The sequence below is a fragment of the Mandrillus leucophaeus genome, unplaced genomic scaffold (genome assembly GCF_000951045.1).
Source record: "Mandrillus leucophaeus isolate KB7577 unplaced genomic scaffold, Mleu.le_1.0 Scaffold338, whole genome shotgun sequence".
Classification (NCBI taxonomy): Eukaryota; Metazoa; Chordata; class Mammalia; order Primates; family Cercopithecidae; genus Mandrillus; species Mandrillus leucophaeus.
The window spans coordinates 681,725-700,494 of record NW_012103565.1 but is presented as its reverse complement, the minus strand read 5'-3'; the positions used below and the strand labels follow the sequence as shown (position 1 = coordinate 700,494).

The following is an 18,770-nucleotide window of genomic DNA, read 5'->3' as shown; positions in this document are numbered from 1 at the left end:
TACAAAAATTAGCCAGGTGTGGTGGTGCGCCTGTGGTCCCAGCTACTGGGGAGGCTGGCTGAGATGGAAGGAGCGCCTGAACCCAGGAGTTCAAGTCTGTAGTGAACCATGATCCCACCTCTGCACTCCAGCCTGGGCAACAATGCAAGACCCCATTTAATAAAATAAAATAAAATAAAAGCAATTCCCAGGTGATCGTGAGGTAGCCTGTTTCTGTAAGCTGGCTAGAGAATCTTCAGGGGCTTCCTAGAGTCGTCTGCTCAACGTGGTGTGGGGTGCTGGGGTTGGGCTAGGTTGTAGGATCCACTGGGATGGAAGTCATCAGCAGTTACCGGCATGAGGCCTTCTTTACCCCTCGGTCCTAATAAGGACACCCAAGCCACCGTCAGGAATCGGGGATCCCCACTCTCGCCTGATCTCCCTGCCTCCTGGGGCATCTGGTTACCCATCCTCAGTCTTTGGAGCTCTCTGGAACAGAGGCTGAGCTTTCGGGTGATGCCGCTGTTGCGATGGCAGCGGCTTGACAGCAGTGACCACCACTAGTTAATACTGTACTGCCTCTGGTCTACTAAGCACCAATTCCAGTGCAACTCAGAGTGCAACATTCTGGCTTCTGATACCATGAGAGTCTCCATCTAGAAAGTCAGTTTGAAAGAGCTGAGTGAAAAAAAAACTCAACTTGAGGGTCCCAAAGGAGAAAATAATTCAAAATTAGAGTAATAGTGGGAGGAAATTAGAATGAAAACGCTGGAGTCAAGTCATTATTTATGCCAAGAACACAGATAAGCTGATTCCTGATTTACTGAAGGTTGGGAAAAGACAGAACTTTGGGAAGGGTGCCCTCCTCAGGGTGGCTTTTGGGTTGCTGGCTCCAGATCCTCACTCCCCTCTTGCAGTGCATTTCAGGGTGGGCTGCTCTCACGACTGTTGACTGCTGCTGCCCATGATTGTTGGAGGGAGCGGCATGGTAGCAGGTGTTAAAGATACGCTGCCATCCAGTTATCAGTCAAAATAGGAAGCTGGGAGAATTCAATGCATTTTTAAATGGGTAATCTTGGTAGGAAAAGTGGGTAGCTTTTCATCTGTTCTCAAGGATCTCCAGAGTCTGTTTCCTATGAATAGCAAGTATTAATGTATCCCCAGATCTTTTGCTTAGACAGTTTAGTGCAGAAACTGAGACCAGGACCCAGCAGTTTTTCTCTGCAACACCACCCTTCGGGGTTCCACTGAGCTATCAAATACCTAGAAGGCAACTGGCAAAGAGCGCAGGAAGAGAAACTCCAACTAAACTCCTCTTTCCAAACTGCCCGCTCCACCTCCCTGTATCCGTAATAGTGCCCAAACCCCAGTCACCCAGACCACTTCTGCCCTCTCCTGGTATGTTCAGTCATTCTGTCTCTGCCTCATGTTTCCACCCACTCCTCTTCTCCAGCCCTGCACCAGCACCCTGCATTGCCACAGCCACCCGCTAATCCCCAGCGGTCACAGCTAATAGCAATTTGCATGAGGGGATATTTTTATTAGCACTTCATCTACTTTGAACAGAGATGAACTTCTTTATAGATATTCAGCTATTCATTCTTGCATTTGACTAAGGTTTGGGTAGATGCAAAGTGAGCATGAGAAGCCTCGGTAATGAGGACTTCACGACCTCTTAAGGGAGATGAGATGTGCACCCAAGGGACAGTACAAATCAGTGTGTGGAATGGACCAGCAGGGGCAGCGCATGAAGCAGTGAGGAAGCCTGGAGGAGGAAAGAGTCCCCAGGAAATCAAGGAAGGCCTCAAGGAGAAGGTGATATTGGTACTGGGTGTTGATGGATGGGTAGGATTTTTGATGGACTGAGTTATGGGAAGATGGCTTTTCAGTCAAAGGAAAAAAACCCAGAGGAAACAAAAGATTTGAGAGACAGAGACACTCAGAGTGGTTTGGGGGAGTGGCAAATCATGAAATGGAACTGAGCGTCCATCATCCATCAAAACAGAGAGAGATCAGATGGAAACTGGATATTGAGAAGAGAGGGCGTTTCTGTTTTGCATATGGTTATTTGGATTTTATTAGGAAGATAAAGAGAGTTGTAGGGTTTGGAATTGGAAAGCGGCATAATCAAAGCTGAACCTTTGGAGAAAATGGGGACTAAAGGGGGTGGCTCTGGGGGTTAAGAGACCAGCGAAGTGGCTGTTGTATAACTCAGCCTGGAGAGCAACTGTGAGGCTCTGGCAGGGCCTTGAGCACCCACTAGGTGTGGGAATGAAGGGAAGAAAGGAGAAAAGAATGACTGAAGTGCTGTGCTTGGGTGACAAGCATGGTGGAGGCACTGAGAGAAATGTGAGGGACAGAAAGAGGAGGTGCTTTAGGAAAAGGATGTATTTGGTTCAGAATTCACTGCATTTAATGTGCCAGGGGAATGAACTGGAGTATGGGTTTCTAAAACCACCTCCACTGCCTGCTTTTGAGATTTTTCAGCTGGACATAACAGGACGAGTTAGTAAGAAATATCGGACACTTCCGCAATACTGATGCTGCCATCTCCTTCTCTAATCCCTGAAAACAGAGGGCAACCTTGTGTTTCTTGAAGCCCACGAAGAGTAATTCTATGGGATTGTCCCAATAAAAAGGGATGCAGGGAAGTCCCCCAAAGAGGAGGAGCAATGAAGAGGGGGCTGCTGAGGGTGGAACCTGGGGTTGGTGGCCCCTTCCTTGCAATATTCAAAAGGAATTGCTACTAGAAGCACCTAGGGAGGCGGCACCAGGTCCCCAGGCTCGTAAAGACCCCGACATCTCAAGCTTGACACCGGTGCTGGGCTGATAGCAAGGACAGAGCGTGCTGCTGTGTGGTTTGTGCAGAGAAGAGAGGGCCTGTGTGAGGCTCTGGGCTGAGTGAAGGTTGGAAATCCTCTCGCTTGGAAGAGGGGTGCGCTTTTCTTCCGACAAAAGCACGATCTACTCCTAAACTGTGTCCTGGAAGCTACCACTGCTGGGGGCCACCTTTTAAACATTGCACAAAGGGTCTGTAGAGGAAATAATGGCTTATCACAGAGCAGGAGCACACCCTGCCCCAGACCCCCAAAAGAGGAAAACGTGATTCCTCCTCTCCAACTCCCACACTTGAATTCTTGTGTGACCCACAAAGCCCAGGACTGATTTTCCTGGTACTCTGGCAAGTAGGAGTTCAGAGTCAAATTAATTTTATTTAGAGAGGAAGAAGTTTTAAAGTTTTAAAAGTACCTTAAAAATAAATTAATGTGCTATTTCTCCTGGCCAGTGTTGTAGAATAAAATCTGCCACTGTCTGTTTAGTATGTTGAGTTGCGTAAATTTCCCTCATAGCTGGGGGGCTGCAAACACCACCTAGAGTCACGATTCCTTCATCCAGGCCTGAGCAGAAGGTCTTTCTCCTGGTGTCCCCCTTGAACATGGACTTTGCTGGGCCCTTCTCTGCTGTTGTCTCTAAGTGGAGTTGAAGGGGACTTCCCAGGACCCCCTGACAGGTGCAATGACCTGGATTCACTGCACTTGTCTGTTTAATTGAGTTATCCTGTGAGGGCTGGAGGCCGCTGCCCACGCTGCACACATATTCATCAAGATTTCACTGCTGCCCGGGGATGGAAGTGATCCTCCAGGGTGGCAGCAGGCCGCAGGGAAGCAAACGTCCCGCAGCAGAGAGCTTGACAGAGAGAGTGCCAGATGGTGGGGCTGAGAGCCAGGGCTGCACAGTGGCCCAGGAGAGCTCCAGAAAGCTCCCGCAGGTGGCTTGCTGGGGTCTGAGAGCACGGAGACCACCCTGCTCCCTGGATGAACGACCAGATAAACAAGCCATTCCTTTGAGGCTGCCACCACTTAGCAAACTCCACATGTGGATAGGGACAGCACCAACCAATCTAAGGGGGATATCTGGAGATTGTTCTTAAAGCATAAGATAAAGTAAAAATAAAACTTTAATTTTCTTTTTTTCTTTTTTGGGGACGGAGTCTCACTCTGTCACCAGGCTGGAGTGTGCAGTGGCACGATCTCGGATCACTGCAACCTCCACCTCCCGGGTTCAAGCGATTCTCCTGTCCCAGCCTCCCGAATAGCTGGGACTACAGGTGCACGCCAATACACCCAGCTAATTTTTTTTTGTATTTTTACTAGAGACGGGGTTTCATCATGTTGCAGGATGGTCTCGATCTCTTGACATCGTGATCTGCCCGCCTTGGTCTCCCAAAGTGTTGGGATTACAGGCGTGAGCCACTGCACCCGGCCAAAACTTTTATTTTCTAATTACATAAGTATGTAGCTTTATAGGAAATGTGGAAAATGTAGAAAACCAGACAGAAGAAAAATTAGAAGCCACTTGAAAGGAAAACACTATGGTACATGCATTTGCATCTGCGTACTATTTTATCAGGTCTGGGATCAGGCCAAGGAGGCCAATTTTTCCCAGCCTAAATTCTAAAAGACATATTAATTATGAAAATTCTTAAACATTCATACAAATACAGAGAGTAATAGAGCAAACATTCAGATACTTGCCACTCAGGTTTCCATCTGCATGCTTTTTAAGTTTTTAAATGTTTTAGTTGGAAATAATCCCAGTTTGCATTTCCTGGGGATAGGGATATTCTCTTATTAATATAGTACCTTAGTACAGTTGCAGCTTCTTAAATTTACATTGACACAATGTTTACTTTGCCACCCATATTCCAATGTTCATGACCTAATAAAGCCCTTGGCTTCAATCTAGGGTGAAGTACTGCATTCTGTTGTCATATCTCCTTTGTGTGCTGTGGTTTGAATGTGTCCCCCAAAGTTCATGTGTTGGAAACTCAGTCCCCAATGCAAAAGTGTTGGGAAGTGGAGCCTAAATGAGAAGTGATCAGGCCCCAGGAGCAGAGTAAGTATGTCCATGTCATCATTGGAGTGGGTTCATTATAAAAGGGGGAGTTCAGCCCTTTTTCTCTCACCCACATGATGGAAGCCCCACGGGGAAAACAGAAGCTGTTATATTTAGGAAACCTAAAACGTTTTTGTCTGGCTGGATTTTCCAGAGTGAGAAGGGAAGGAGTGATTCAAGAGGTAAACAGGGACCCAATCACAAAGGGTTTTGCAAGAGAGCAGAAGCTTCTGTTTCATTCTGCAGGAATGGGGAGTCACTGTGCAGTGAAGGACCTCTCCAGAGGAGGTGCTGCGGGGATGGGCAAGAGGCAGCGAGAGCAGTTAGGAGGCCTTGCCATTGTGCTGACTGAAGATGGAGTTATTCATACAACGAGGGCAGAAATCTCAACAATCAAGGAGGCCATCATTAGACCAAGGTTGGCCTAGACCTTGACCTGCAGATTTACAGTGCAGTCAGGAAACATCCCTTTTTCTGGGAAACCCTGAGCATGATACTTCCTCTCTTGCCAACCTGCTGTTGCCATCAGCACTTCTGTTGCATAAACAGGTAGGATGTGTGTTGGGGGAGGTGGTGGTGGTTAATTTCCGGAAGATATAGAGCAACCATATAGCTGATGGTGTCTCCTTTCCCTGCCAGCAGTAGACCTATGAGTTTTCATCCTGCCAGAGCAGCAGAGGCCCTGGGCAGAGGCTCCAGCACCACTGTCCCACTTTGGCCCCCACAGCAGTAGGTGTGCTCCAGGGGTGAAAGAGGGGTGGCCCTTAGAGCTGTCCCTGGGAGTAAAATGTCAGGGCTGTGCCTTAGGAGAATGAGGTGGGCACCGGGCCCATTGGCGAATGGAGAAGGCCAGTTGTATCTGGGAGCCGGCGCTTCACTCATTTACCTGCTTAGTCAGTCAGTGTCTATTTATTGAGCTCCTACTGTGTGTCAGGCACTGCTGGAGGTGCTGGCATGCAGCAGTGCAGGAAACGTCATGGGAGGAGAGGTGGGAGGTAGACAGTGTGTGCTAGGGCATGGTAAGTACAGGTAAGGAAAGGTGTCAGCCCCTTGGCTGCTGACCCCCCACCTTAGTCCACCATTATCCACTGACTGCTGCTTCCGGACATTAGTGCTTGGAGATGAGTTGCTTAAGGCTTCCCACAATGTTCCCTTTATTCACATTTCATCTGTAAAAGACCATACATCTCACCATGATATAAAAGCTTTCATCCCAGGGACCCCCAAGGCCTGGGATCTGATTTTGGGATCACTTTCGGGATATTCCAAACACAAGAGAGACTGGGCCTTCTGAAATATGGTCCAGTCCCTCTGGACACAAAGGCCCCAGCAGGTGATAGTGGGGGAAAGTCCAATTTAGTAAGGGGACAGGCTGAGGTAGGAGTAAGGGAAAGCTACCCAGGTCCAAAGCATCACATTGCCCTGTCATGTTGCCCAGCACAGCTGCCATCACACATTGGTTGTAGCAGTGACTCCATTCACACACATATTTTTCAAACACATATTACACAGAAAACACATACAGTGAACTATGGAAAGCTAGAGGTGAATAGGTAAGGAATGGAAGGAGAAGGCAGCCAACCGAGGGCCGGACACTGTCTTCCCCAGTTCTACCACCCTGGGGCCAGCCCAAACCAAGCGCACCCCACCCATATGATCCACTCCAGCTTTAGCTCACCGGGTGATCCCAGAGCTCCCAATCCTACAAAACCAGGGCATTTCTCAGAGCTGTGACTCACCATTGCTGGCGATTTTAGAAATGCACTGATGACACGTTTTCTCCAGACCTCCTGGCATTGTTCTTGCTTGCTGACAAAGTTCTGAGGATCAAAAATAATTCATTAGAAAGGATGGTGGAAGGATTTACTCAGCACCAATAACCAACCCACTCTGTGCATGTCAGTGGTGGCCTGCAGGGTAGTCTCAGTCAGCCCAGGGGGGCTGGGTGCCAGTGTCAGGTGTGGCCTTGTTAGTGGTTAGCGGGGCTGAGGAAAAGACCCCCTATTCCACAGACAAGGGAACCAAGCTCAGGGAGGTTAAGAGGCTTGCCCAGTGATATCAGCCAGGGAGACTGGCTAGAGAAAGGCCTGGAGGGGGAGATGGTAAGAGCTCTCACTTGCTGAGAAATGGCTGCACCAGGCATTGTGTTAACTCTTTAAATAGGCCATCTCATATTGAATCCCACAACAATCCTATCTGGGAAGTGTTACTGACTGTGTTTTACAGATGGCACCTTAGAGACCCTGAGAGCTTAAGATTCACCCTAAGACCAGAGCTGGCAACTGGCAGAGCCCAAACTTGATCCAGGCATGGATCCAGGTACAGAGCAAGGGGCCCCTCACTTCCTGATGCAGCTGCTGCACTCTCCCAGGGTCCAAGCGGAAGGGGAACCATGGCCTTGACCAGGGCGGCCTGGGTCGAGACCCGAGCGGCCTGGAGCGCCACCCCGGCTCCCCTGTGGACCTGCTGTGGTCTGGGCAAATTGGTTGACACTGAGAGAAAGGACTTTCCTTCCTTGGAAGAAATAGTCAAACACATTTTAAATCCACAGAAAAACTCCAGCTCATCGACAGCAAAGTTTCCTGTCCGGTAAAATGAGGTAGCCCTGTAAAGACATTAGGAGAGGAAGGGAGTCACTTTGTCCCTGAGGCTGCGTAGTTCTACCACTTCCCACCATTTCGGTGCTTGGGAGTAGGGCCTCCATGGTGGCTGGCTGATCCAGGCAGGATCTGGGGCAAACATCCTTACTTCATACACAAAGTCTCCCCAGGAACCTGTCCAGAGTAGCCGTGGCTCCATTTAAAAGCACGATTTAACAGGGTCCTTTTTTCTCATATTGCAGGGGTTTGCAAACCAGGGGACCACAGCATTTTAGCAGCACTACCTGCAGGCCCTCCTGGGTGAACTAGAGCTTAGGGCAGGGGGAACAGGCTGTGATGAGGAAGATTTGTAGTCTGAGGACAGAGGTGGTCATGATGACAGAAGGAGAGCTTGCCTTGACCAGAGTTGTGGCTCATAGCAGGCGAGTCATTCCACCGCCAGTGTCAGCATGGGCCTGCAGGCAGGAGCCACGCAGCCCGCAGCTTCTCTCTGTGGCTGATCCACTGCTAGCGCACAGGCAGGGTGGTTCGGCTGAGATTCGGGGTTCTCATTGCCCATCACTGTCCTTCTAGGACATGTCATGCTCAAAATCTGGCTTTGTGTCAGCAGGACCTTTACAGCAGGAGGCAGTGTGGCCGGAGATAGTCAGTCCCCAACCAGAGGCGCATCACCAGCGCCCTGCCAAGGTCTTCCATGTTACCTCATTTAGTTTTCCTAGTTCTTCCAGAGGCAGGTATGCCCCATTTTACAGAGAAAACCAAGATTCAGATCAATTTGTTTGCTCAAAGTCACCCAGCTAGTAAGTGGTAGAACTGGGGTTGAAATGAGGCCTCAGAGACTCTATCTGAAACCTGGACTCTGTGCCTTCAAAGCCCACAATCTCTCCACTTTCACCCCACAGCAAGAATATAAAGGGGAAGAAACCTGGAAAGGAGAGGCTTCCCAAAGTGAGTCAGGGACTAAGCAAGGAGATCATGGTGGTCAGTCCTGTCATGCTTGATCCTATTTAACCAGGCAAAGATTCTTATCCCCATTTTACAGATGAAGAAACTGAGGTTCAGAAAAGTGAAGGACTTGCCCAAGATCACACAGCCAGATTGGAATCCAGGTGTTTTGAGATCTGCCAAACTTGAGGTGCCTACTCTCTGTTAACCAGAATGGACTTTGACAGTCTTGACTGCAGTGAGATGATGGGACACAGACTGGCAGGGCTGAGCACCCAGGGTTTTCTGACCCCCCAAACCCTGGGAATCCCAAATGCAGCGCTTGGGATTCACGCGGTCCCTCTGCTGTTTCTGCCTCCTGACACAGGCTCCCCCGCCCACTCTTCTCCTGGAAGCAACTGTGGAGAATGCACATGAGTCCTTGTCTCTCTGGCACGCAGTAGGTCTTCAGTAGGTCTTCAGTATGTTTAATGAATAATTCCATTAACTACTATTCAAATGTCTCTTCACAAGGCTCCATTTTCCCCCACAATGTCCTTGCAAAAACTGTGGCTGTGGTGTCCTTACACACAGAAAATCCAGGAACACCACAGCCCTGAGTAAACCACAGCCTCTTCCGCATCCTTTGACTCTGACATTCTACCGATCAAGGTGAAATGAGACCAGCTCTCCGGCCTAATGGGGTTTGCCAGGTGCACACCCTTTTGTTACACAGCAAGTAGGCCCCAAGCCATGGACAAATGGCTACCGTATGAATTACAGATTTACTGCTGATGTCCACACTTCATCAGGTTGATTGCCACAGGGGTGTCACAGAAGCTAAGCCACTTAAAACCGTGCCTGGAAGAACAACCTTCCTGGACCCAATGATAAGCCCAGTTATCTAAAGGGGCCATGGCCCATCATGGGCTCCTAAAGGCCTGGAAGGTCGGCTCCTTTCCTCACCCTTCCTAGGGAACACAGAGGGTGCACTTCACATAACAGGGAGAGTGTGCACTTCACGAACCGCAGCATTTTTCTCCTGGATCACAGAAGGGATAAAACAGAGGGAGGAGACATAGGAGCCATCTCTTTATACTTGCATGGTGGAGTTGCCACTGATTTAGAAAATTCCTTTGAAATGTGTTGAACAGTTTCTATCAGTGCCTACAAACCAAGACATTCCAGTCTTCAAATCCACAGCAGCTTTGCAGAAGCTAACGAGATTTGTCTGTGTCACATTAGAACAACACATTTCTATCTTGGGCCATTCCCCGGGGTAAGAGGCACACACGTTAGCCTCCTGTGAATCCTGAAGAACAATGTTTCACCACAAAAAGTAATATAGGGCTGCATATACTTTTTTTTAAATTCAAATATCCTAAATTGGCTGATCCCTTTAGCCACTAACTGCGAATAAGGTAGAAACATCAATCTGAAAAACAGTGATATCTTCATTGATAATAATATCAGACCACATGAGGTGGGAGCCAATAGAACACACCAACACAAGGTGCAGGTATTAGATCCATTTTATAAATGAGGAGACTCTTACTCCTTCAAGCTTGTTACTTTCATAAACTGGCAAGACGGATGAGAACTAAAAAAAGAATGATGTGCTGTTAATTCTGTCACACCTTAAAGAATGTTCCCTAAGAGACAGGTAGCAGTGGCAGTAGAACTCAGCTTTGGCAACCAGCCAGAAAGGGAGGACAGAATTCCCAGGTACAGTCCCAAATGCTGGCCGACAAACTTTGCATATTGTGTTCAACTTCCCTTACAAGGAATACAGTGTTACACACACACACACACACACACACACACACAAAATCATATGACCTCATGCATGTAATAATGTCTGCAGATCTATGTAAACACATAGAAAAAGATCAGAAGCATAAACAGTAAACCACTGTGAATAACTGTTCCCTATGAAGGCAGGTACAGGGATACGGGGCCACTGGGGCTGGGGTAGGGGTAGGTAGGAATGTGCCGCAGGCAGGCGTGGGAAGTATTTTCATTTCCACTTTATACTCAAATATTGCCTTGCCTTTTCCCCCATTAGCAAGTTTTACCATTATAATTGTAGACTTCTTTTTAAAACTTCTTAAAATTCAAGAAGTATTATTTGAAATGAAAAGTAGTTTGCTCTCCAGAAGTCCAGAGATTTATAAAAAGTAGCATGTAGGGGATAGATGAGCAGGAAGGAGTAAGTCCACCAGGGAGCAGAAACAAAAAGGACAGAGATGATGTGATGGTGGTAGGCAATATTTTTCTCTTTTGGAATATTTTCTTTAAAAATTACAAAAGCGAATTCACAGAAAAATTAGATCACGGAGAAAAGAAAATCATTAGTCATTATAAACAACGGCAGAACTTCTAGCCCAACAACTGCTAGTATTTTGGAGCTTTTCTTTTAAGTATATGCATATATACATATGCACATGTGCATGTACACAAATTTTACATGGTTGCAATAATCAGGCACATTAAGTGAACACATCACATTTTGACATAAGCATTCTTTCTGTCACCATTTGGTCTTCAGAACTCTCATTTTCGCAGCTGAATTATAATCCACAGAGTAGGTTATATCCAACTATATTTCTCTACATCTTGTTGGATATTTACTTTCCACTCATAACTAATCCTAAGACACATGTCTCTCCATGAAAAGTGCTTTGTTTTATGCACATATAGATCTCTTGGAATAGTTATTTAATTAAAAAGCATAAGCAACTTTTTGGCTTTGAGGTAAAATTGACTTCTAAATGAGTTGTATCCATTTCCAGTGCCACCAGCAATGTGAGAGTGGCAGTTTCACCACACCTAACCAGCACTGGGTGGCTGAAAGACTAATGCATTTTTATTCCTCTCATAGGCAAAAGTGGAAATTAATTATTTTAATTTACATATTTGATTGCCAGTGATATTGCCAATTCTTTCTAGACTCATTTCCCAGTTGTATGTTCCCCTTTGTGATTTGGTTTTTATGACCCATGATACGGATTTATTTCAATTCAGAGGAAGCCCACAAAGAAAGCTGCAATTTGAGAAAATAGCAGTGAATCTGCTTTTTGATTCACAGAATTCACTGTGTGAATTTGCAGATTCAGATATGCTACAAAAGACCTATTCACTACTATGGTGGGGACTTGAACAACTCACAAAAAATTGCATGTTCCTTGGAGCCCTTTGAAGTGGCAGCTCTTCCAGGAGAGGGTCCCTCCACAGCAGGAGATGCCCAATAGAGCAAATACGTACTAACGATGGATTCACGTCAATGCAATTCATTTAATGATTGACTAAAATCTGTAATGACACAGATTTTAGTCAATTTCTATACCTTCTACTAAGAAAATGGACATTTTTTTCTTATTTGATAGAAAGTTTTCTTATTTGTTAGAAATCTGAAACAGGAAGAGATTGGGGTAACAGGCTGGGCAGTACCTTCTCTCCAGTGTGAACAAGCAGTGACTTAAAAGTCCATCCTTGTGCATGCTGTGATAGGACTGTGTGTCTCACACCTGCCTCTGCACCTAGAAGGGCAGTGATAATAGCTCCTGCTGCTTCCTATCCTAGCAGCTGAGTGATAATAAAGGGCACGATGGGAATTAATCAATAATATTTGCCAAATGACATGCTCAATGCATTTTCAATTTTCAATCCAACTGATATATCTCAGTGGTTCTCAACCAGAGGTGATCTGACCCCCAAGGCACATTTGGCAATATGTGGAGACATTTTTAATAGTCATGGCTGGGGCAGGGCTGTCGATAAAGAGACCAGACATGCTGAAAAACATCCTGCAAGGAGCAGGGCCGTCCCCAACAACACAGTTATCTGCTCCAAAATGCCAATAGGACTAGATCTGAGAAACTTTCTATGTCTGTCTAATGTTCCCAGTTTTACAGTTCAAATCTGTAAAATTCTACCTTTTTTTAACCTCTGAGTTGTGTCATGAACCAACAGTAAACATATATATATGTGTGCGTGTACACACACACACACTATATATATATGATTGTGTTTTTACTGATTGGCTTGGTAAATTAAACTATTTATTCCTAAATCAGCTGTGAGGACCGACTCACTCTTGGTTTTGAATAACATTGAATATTAGACATTAACCATCCCCATACCTGTTCCTTCAAAGCAGATGTTAACTAGTATTGTTGAATATTTCCAACAAACATTTTGGGTGCTCAGGACACAGTCCTTTCTTATTTGTAGCTCTCTATGTAACCTGTGCTGTTTTCTCTCCTAACTATGCCCGAATGCATGAATTCAGTGGAGGTTATTGCATACCTACTGTGTATCAGAGTCATTCCACAACCTCCCTAGGATGCCTTCATTGTTTGGCTCCTAGGAAATGAAAAATGCACTTCCTTTGAGCTCTACCACCCCTTTAAAATGACCAAGTCAAAACCACTTGCTCAGAGCCCCAACAGGTAAGACACGGAGGTGACGTCTGCGGTCCCCACTCGCTGTCCTGCAGCCGGCAGGTTGTTTCTAAGAGTCCCCACACAACGTGCCTTCGCCCTGCAGTCATTATTCCTTTACAATTGTTCTCTTCTCCACAAAACCCACTTGCCTTAGACTCAGTGAAGATTGTTTTCTTTCCCGCCACACATTTAAGAAAAGCACTTCCAAAATGCAGTCATTTTCTTTCCAGGAAGCATAAATCAGCACATTGGCATCTTCCTGAGTATGATTTCAAGAAACCCTCTACTAGGACTCTCTCCCCAACTTCACAGGCTGTCCAGGGCTGCCGGACTCACCTGAGCTGAGCAGGGTGGGATCCAGAATCGGGCAGCACTCAGCACCTCTGTGGTCCCGGTGTCCAGGCCTGACTCTGTGGGGTTCCTCTTCACTTGGGGCTCCCACTCCCTGTCGCACGCTTTCTTTCTCCCTTTCTCTCCTGCAGCACAACAGCAACTCGTGGCTTTTCCTCTAAGGGGCGGGTTCTCTCCATTTCCCACTCCCACGTGTGGGGAGAGCAGCCCCACCGCCGGCTCATACCCCTGCAGTGTTCCCTAGGCCCGCAGGGGGGCAGCAGAGCGACCCCGGGAGCTGTGGAAAGATGGCCGACCCCTTGGAGTTAGGAATTCCCACAGGAAACATTTCATTTCAGTCCCTTAGGCACTAAACATAGGGACTTAGTTCTGGTGCGAGCCCCTTCTCACCCCTTGCTCTTCCTGCATGTTGGTGGCACACAAGGACGAGAGGACCAAACAGCGGCTGCTTAGGAAATAGGGTGAAGGTACTCAAAGTGGACTGAGGATGTGAGAGGTGCCCTATGGACTCGAGGACTGCCACCTAGAAAAGGGATTAAATTGATTCCCAGTATTTGCCAGCGACAGATCTGAGGCAGAATGAAGTTACAGGGAGGCCGAATTGTGCCCCATGTCATAAACTTTGTAACAGTGGCCTTCTTACACCTGAAGCAGGCTGCTTTGCTGTTGTGTGTTGGTGTTGTAAGCAATCACCTAGCAGAAGTTCTCAACTGCTGATGTGTAAGAGTGCCAGGGATTCTTTATTGAAATGCAGATTCCTGTACCACCTCCCAAAGATTCTGAATCTGTAGATCTGGGCCTGGGCCCAGGAATCTGCAGTTTAGACTCTGCTAAGTTTCCTGTAGGTGCTCCATGGACCACACTTTGAGAAACTGGCGTCACATGACATTAAAGGCATTCTCCAACCCTGACATTCCAGGTTTTTTGTTGTCATTTTGGTGGAAAAGGCCAGTCTACTGGGGAGGGACTGGGGTGAGGCAAGAGAAAAGCCTATTATGCAAATGTAAGGAGCTGCTCCCTCTGAAGCTACCCCTGCATTGCACGCCCCCTGGGAGGGCACCTCTCTGGGCTCACTCTAGGGCTGGCCCTGCCACTCTCCCAGTCCTGAATTCAAGCTGACCACTTCACACTACAGGACAGGGTGAGGCAGAGGAGCAAGGGGAGGAGACCTGCTGAAGGAAAGGACACACAGTCACAGTCACCAGTCACATAACAGCGTTTCAGTCAATGATGGACCACACGGATGGTAGTTCCTTAAGATTATAATGGAACTAAAAAATTCCTATCACCTAGTGATGTCGTAGCAGTCTTAATATTGTAGTGCAACACATTACTCATGTGTTTGTGGTGATGTTGGTGTAAACAAACCTACTGCACTGCTAGTCACATAAAAGTATAGCACACACAATTATGGACAGCACATGATACTTTACAGTAATAAAAAACAACCAAGTCACTGCTTTATGTATTAACTACACTATACTTTTTATCATTATTTTAGAGTGTACTCCTTCTACTTATTTAAAAAAAAAAAAAAAAGGTTCACTGTAAAAACACCTCAGGCAGGTCTTTCAGGAGGTATCCAGAAGAAGGAATTGTTATCATAGGAGATGACAGCTGCTGCCTGTTACTGCCCCTGAAGACCTTCCAGTGGGACAAGATGTGGAGGTAGAAGATAGTGATACTGTTGGTCCTGACCCTGTGTAAGCCTAGGTTAATGTAATGTATGTATAATGTATGGGCTAATGTATGAGTCAAAATTTTAAAAAAAATTATAAAGTAAAAAAGGTACAGTAAGCTAAGGTTACTTTATGATTAAAGAAAAATATTTTTAATAAATGTAGTGTAGCCTAAGTGTACAGTGTTTATGAAGTCTATAGTAGTGTGTAGTAATGTCTTAGGCTTTCACATTCACTAATCACTCACTCACTGCACCCAGAGCAACTTCCAGTCCTGCAAACTCCATTCATGGTAAATGCCCTATACAGGTGCACCATTTTTTAATCCTTCATATTTTTACTGTACACAATGTTTAGATACACAAATACTATGTGTAGTATTTTCTATGTTTAAATACACAAATACTGTAGTGTTACAGCTGCCTACATTATTCAATACAATAACATGCCATGGTCTCTGGCCTTTTAGGAACAGTACTAGTCCCTAGCCTTTTAGGAACTGGGCCCCACAGCAGCAGATGAGTGGCAGGTGAATAATCATTACCACCTGAGCTCCACTTCCTGTCAGATCAGCAGTGGCATTTGATTCTCACAGGGCCACAAATCCTATTGTGAACTGTGCATGCCAGAAATCTAGGTTGCACACTCCTTATGAGAATCTAATGCCTGATGATCTGAGGTTGAATGGTTTCATGCCAAAACCTTCCCCATCCCCACCCTCATGAAACCGGTCTCTGGTGCCAAAAAGACTGGGGACCACTGGGTGTGTAGTAGGCTATACTATGTGAGTTTGTGTGAGTACATTCTATGACGTTCACACAATGGCAAAATTGCCTAATGTCACATTTCTCAGAACATATCCCCATTGTTCAGTGATGCATGACGGTACTTGAATCTTCTCTTATCTCACATTGAGCGAGTGGAAGCAGAGTGACTGTGAGCAGCGAGGTCAGAGCCTTAAGGCTTCCCTGCTACAATGGTGGGGGTCTGGGAGCACAGAGTGACCATGAGCCTGGCGTGGATGTGGCCAAAGGGACAGTAGTCCTTTTTGAGCACATTTTAGCCCAGACATCAAAACAAACAAAATTTCGGGTGATGAGGCAGTCTTCCTGGGAGTTCAGGAAGGGAGAAAATAATGGCAGGTCACTCAGGAGCTTTCCCACATGTCCCTGAAGATGCAGCAAAACATCAAAGAATATTTTTCCGCCAAACCAGACAACTGTATTTGTGAGTATAGAAATAGGAGATTTTTGTCGGGGAGAAAGTAGGAGTCGTCTTTGGAAAGTGATTATGAGACTCCAAAGCTAATGATAAATGATAGTAATAATAATAGCTGTATCAGTTAGGAAAACATGGGGGATTTGATATGGGGATACAAGAGCCACAGAAGAGCTGAAAAATCACGCACAATGTTATGGGGGAGTAACCCAGAGATTAGCAACTGAGAGTGGAAGCAGATGCTAACCCTGGAGATGTGAGTGGAAGACCACCACTGGAAATGCTGCCCAAAGCAAAGTAGGTGCGATTAATACCCCCACTTCACAGATGAGAAGCATGAGGTACAGAGAGATTAAAGGCACATGGCTACTAAGTGTGTAATGAACTTAAACTCAGACCATGTGATAAGAGTCCACATATGGCACCACTACACTACTGCCATATGAATAAAGGGCACATGGGGGGAGATGACAGTAGAATTGAGTGAAAGCTGAATTCAGAGTAAAATTTTTTTTTTTTTTTTTTTGAGACGGAGTCTTGTTGTGTCGCCCAGGCTGGAGTGCAGTGGCGCCATCTCAGCTCACTGCAAGCTCCACCTCCCAGGTTCACGTCATTCTCCTGCCTCAGCCTCCCGAGTAGCTGGGACTACAGGCGCCCGCCACCAAGCCCGGCTCATTTTTCGTATTTTTTAGTAGAGACGGGGTTTCACCGTGTTAGCCAGGATGGTCTCTACCTCCTGACCTCGTGATCCAATCATCTCGGCTTCCCAAAGTGCTGGGATTACAGGGGTGAGCCACCGCGCCCAACCCAGAGTATAAATTTTTAAATGCTTGTTTTTAGTTGAGGTGGTTCTCCTGGTAAAAGCGAGTTCATTCATTCATTGAATGAATACTGCTGACTCCAAGCCAGATACTGTAAGTAAAAAGATTACTTAATAAAATTCAATGTATCCCATAAGGAATTTTGATGCAAAAGAGTAGTGAGTGAATGAGCATGTGCCTGAGTTTAATTACAAAGGCAACTGTGAGTTAATGAAGGTAGGCCTGACTTCTTGATGGAAGCTGTAGAAATGAAGGGAGATACTAAAGTTGCCCAAAGACCAGGTTGTGCACCCCCATAAGGAGCAATCAGAAAGCCGAGGGACACTGATGAGTGTTCACACTCACGTTTTCCCAAGATTGCACAAAAGGTTGTCTTTGTCTTCATCTTTGCTTGTGTGTTATTCCTCAACAAATTAATTCTATGTAAACATCCTAATTCTTTTCATGCTTTCTTTGGAAGTTTTCCATTCTGATGTCACTCTTCTATTTGAGTCACCTTTTCTATATTTACCATCTATTCATCCTGACGGCTTCCTAATTTGGGAGAAAACCTTCAGGGTTCCTCACTTTGACTTCTACCTGAGTCAAAAAGCATTTCAATAGAAGTTTTCATTTTCTTTTTGACTTTTCCCAGCATTTTAATTTTCCGGAGGACAATTTAAGAAAAAGAGAAACAGAATGTGTGGTCCCAAAAGTAGTTCACAGTCCAGAAGAAGAAGAATTAAACGACAGGCAACGCCTGACCCATGCTGCAATCTTGAGGCCATTATGCTAAGAAATAAGCCAGCCACAGAAAGACGAATGCTGTATGACTCCACTCACGTGAAGCATGTCGAATAGTCTACGCTCATAGAAATGGAAGTAGACTGGTGGTCACCAGGGGCTGGAGAAAGGGGAGCAGGAAGAGCTGCTGTTTACGGGGTGTGGCATTTCAGTTTTGCAAGAAGAAAGAGAGATTGGTTGTACAACAATATGAGTATTCTTAACACTACTGAACTGTACATTTTTCAGTGGTTAAGATGTTGAGTTTTATGTTATGTGTATTTTAGCACAATTTAATAAGCAAACAAACTCCTGGATCTGAGAGGCTGGGGGAGTCAAGCCCTAACATTCTAAGGGCGCTGTGGAACCGGATAGTTGTCCAAGGTGCTCCGGAAAATCCCAGGGTCTCTTCAGCCCCAATTTCAGCGGTCACAGAGGCACTGTGGGAGGATGCGCGGACACGCCACTGTGAGGTTTCCCGCCTCAACCCTTTTACTCAGGTCTAAAGTGGCGCCTTGGAGTAGGCGTGAGGAAAAGAATAACTCCGGTCTTTGTGTCCCTAACCTAAGCTCCAAGCCCGAGGGTCTAAGTTCCCAGGGGCGAGTGTCGGGGTTGGGAAAATTCACAGCGCCACCTGCTGGCACCTCTTTGCCCTCCTTCCCTGCCGCCTCCTGCTGTCTGTGGCCTCTCGGTGGGATCTGGGCCGTCTCTTTCAGAAACAGGATGGACGCGGTGGCTCAGGCCTGTGATGGAGCACTTTGGAAGGCCGAGGCAGGAGGATCGCTTGAGCCCAGCAGTTTGAGACCAGCTCAGGCAACGTATTGAGACTAAAGAACAAAATAAAAAATTAGCTGGGCATGGGGGTGAGTGCCTGTAGTCCCAGCTACTTGAAATGTTCCCCTGGAGAAAGAAAAACTCTTCTGTAATTTTGTTTGAGATTGCATTAAGTTTATACATAAATTTGGGGAGAACTGGCATTCTACTATTATCAACTACAATTGTAAGTTGTTTCTCTCTCCTCTTCTTTATTAGGTATTCAGTCAAATCACCTATAAGTAATAATGATTTCCTTCTAATATTTATACTTGTTTTATT

At 46.1% G+C, this 18,770-nt stretch overlaps 1 protein-coding gene across 1 annotated transcript in view; it reads right to left on the bottom strand.

The window, feature by feature from the left end:
- Positions 1-13,311, bottom strand: part of LOC105545733 — a 32,435-nt gene extending 19,124 nt beyond the window's left edge. The window contains exons 1-2 of the mRNA XM_011988754.1: positions 13,181-13,311; positions 6,615-6,695 (exon numbers count right to left, since the gene is read on the bottom strand). Of these exons, the coding sequence (XP_011844144.1) occupies positions 6,615-6,672 (58 nt within the window). The 5' untranslated portion in view covers positions 6,673-6,695; positions 13,181-13,311. The remainder of the gene's footprint in view (positions 1-6,614; positions 6,696-13,180) is intronic.
- Between the last annotated feature and the right edge of the window lie 5,459 nt (positions 13,312-18,770).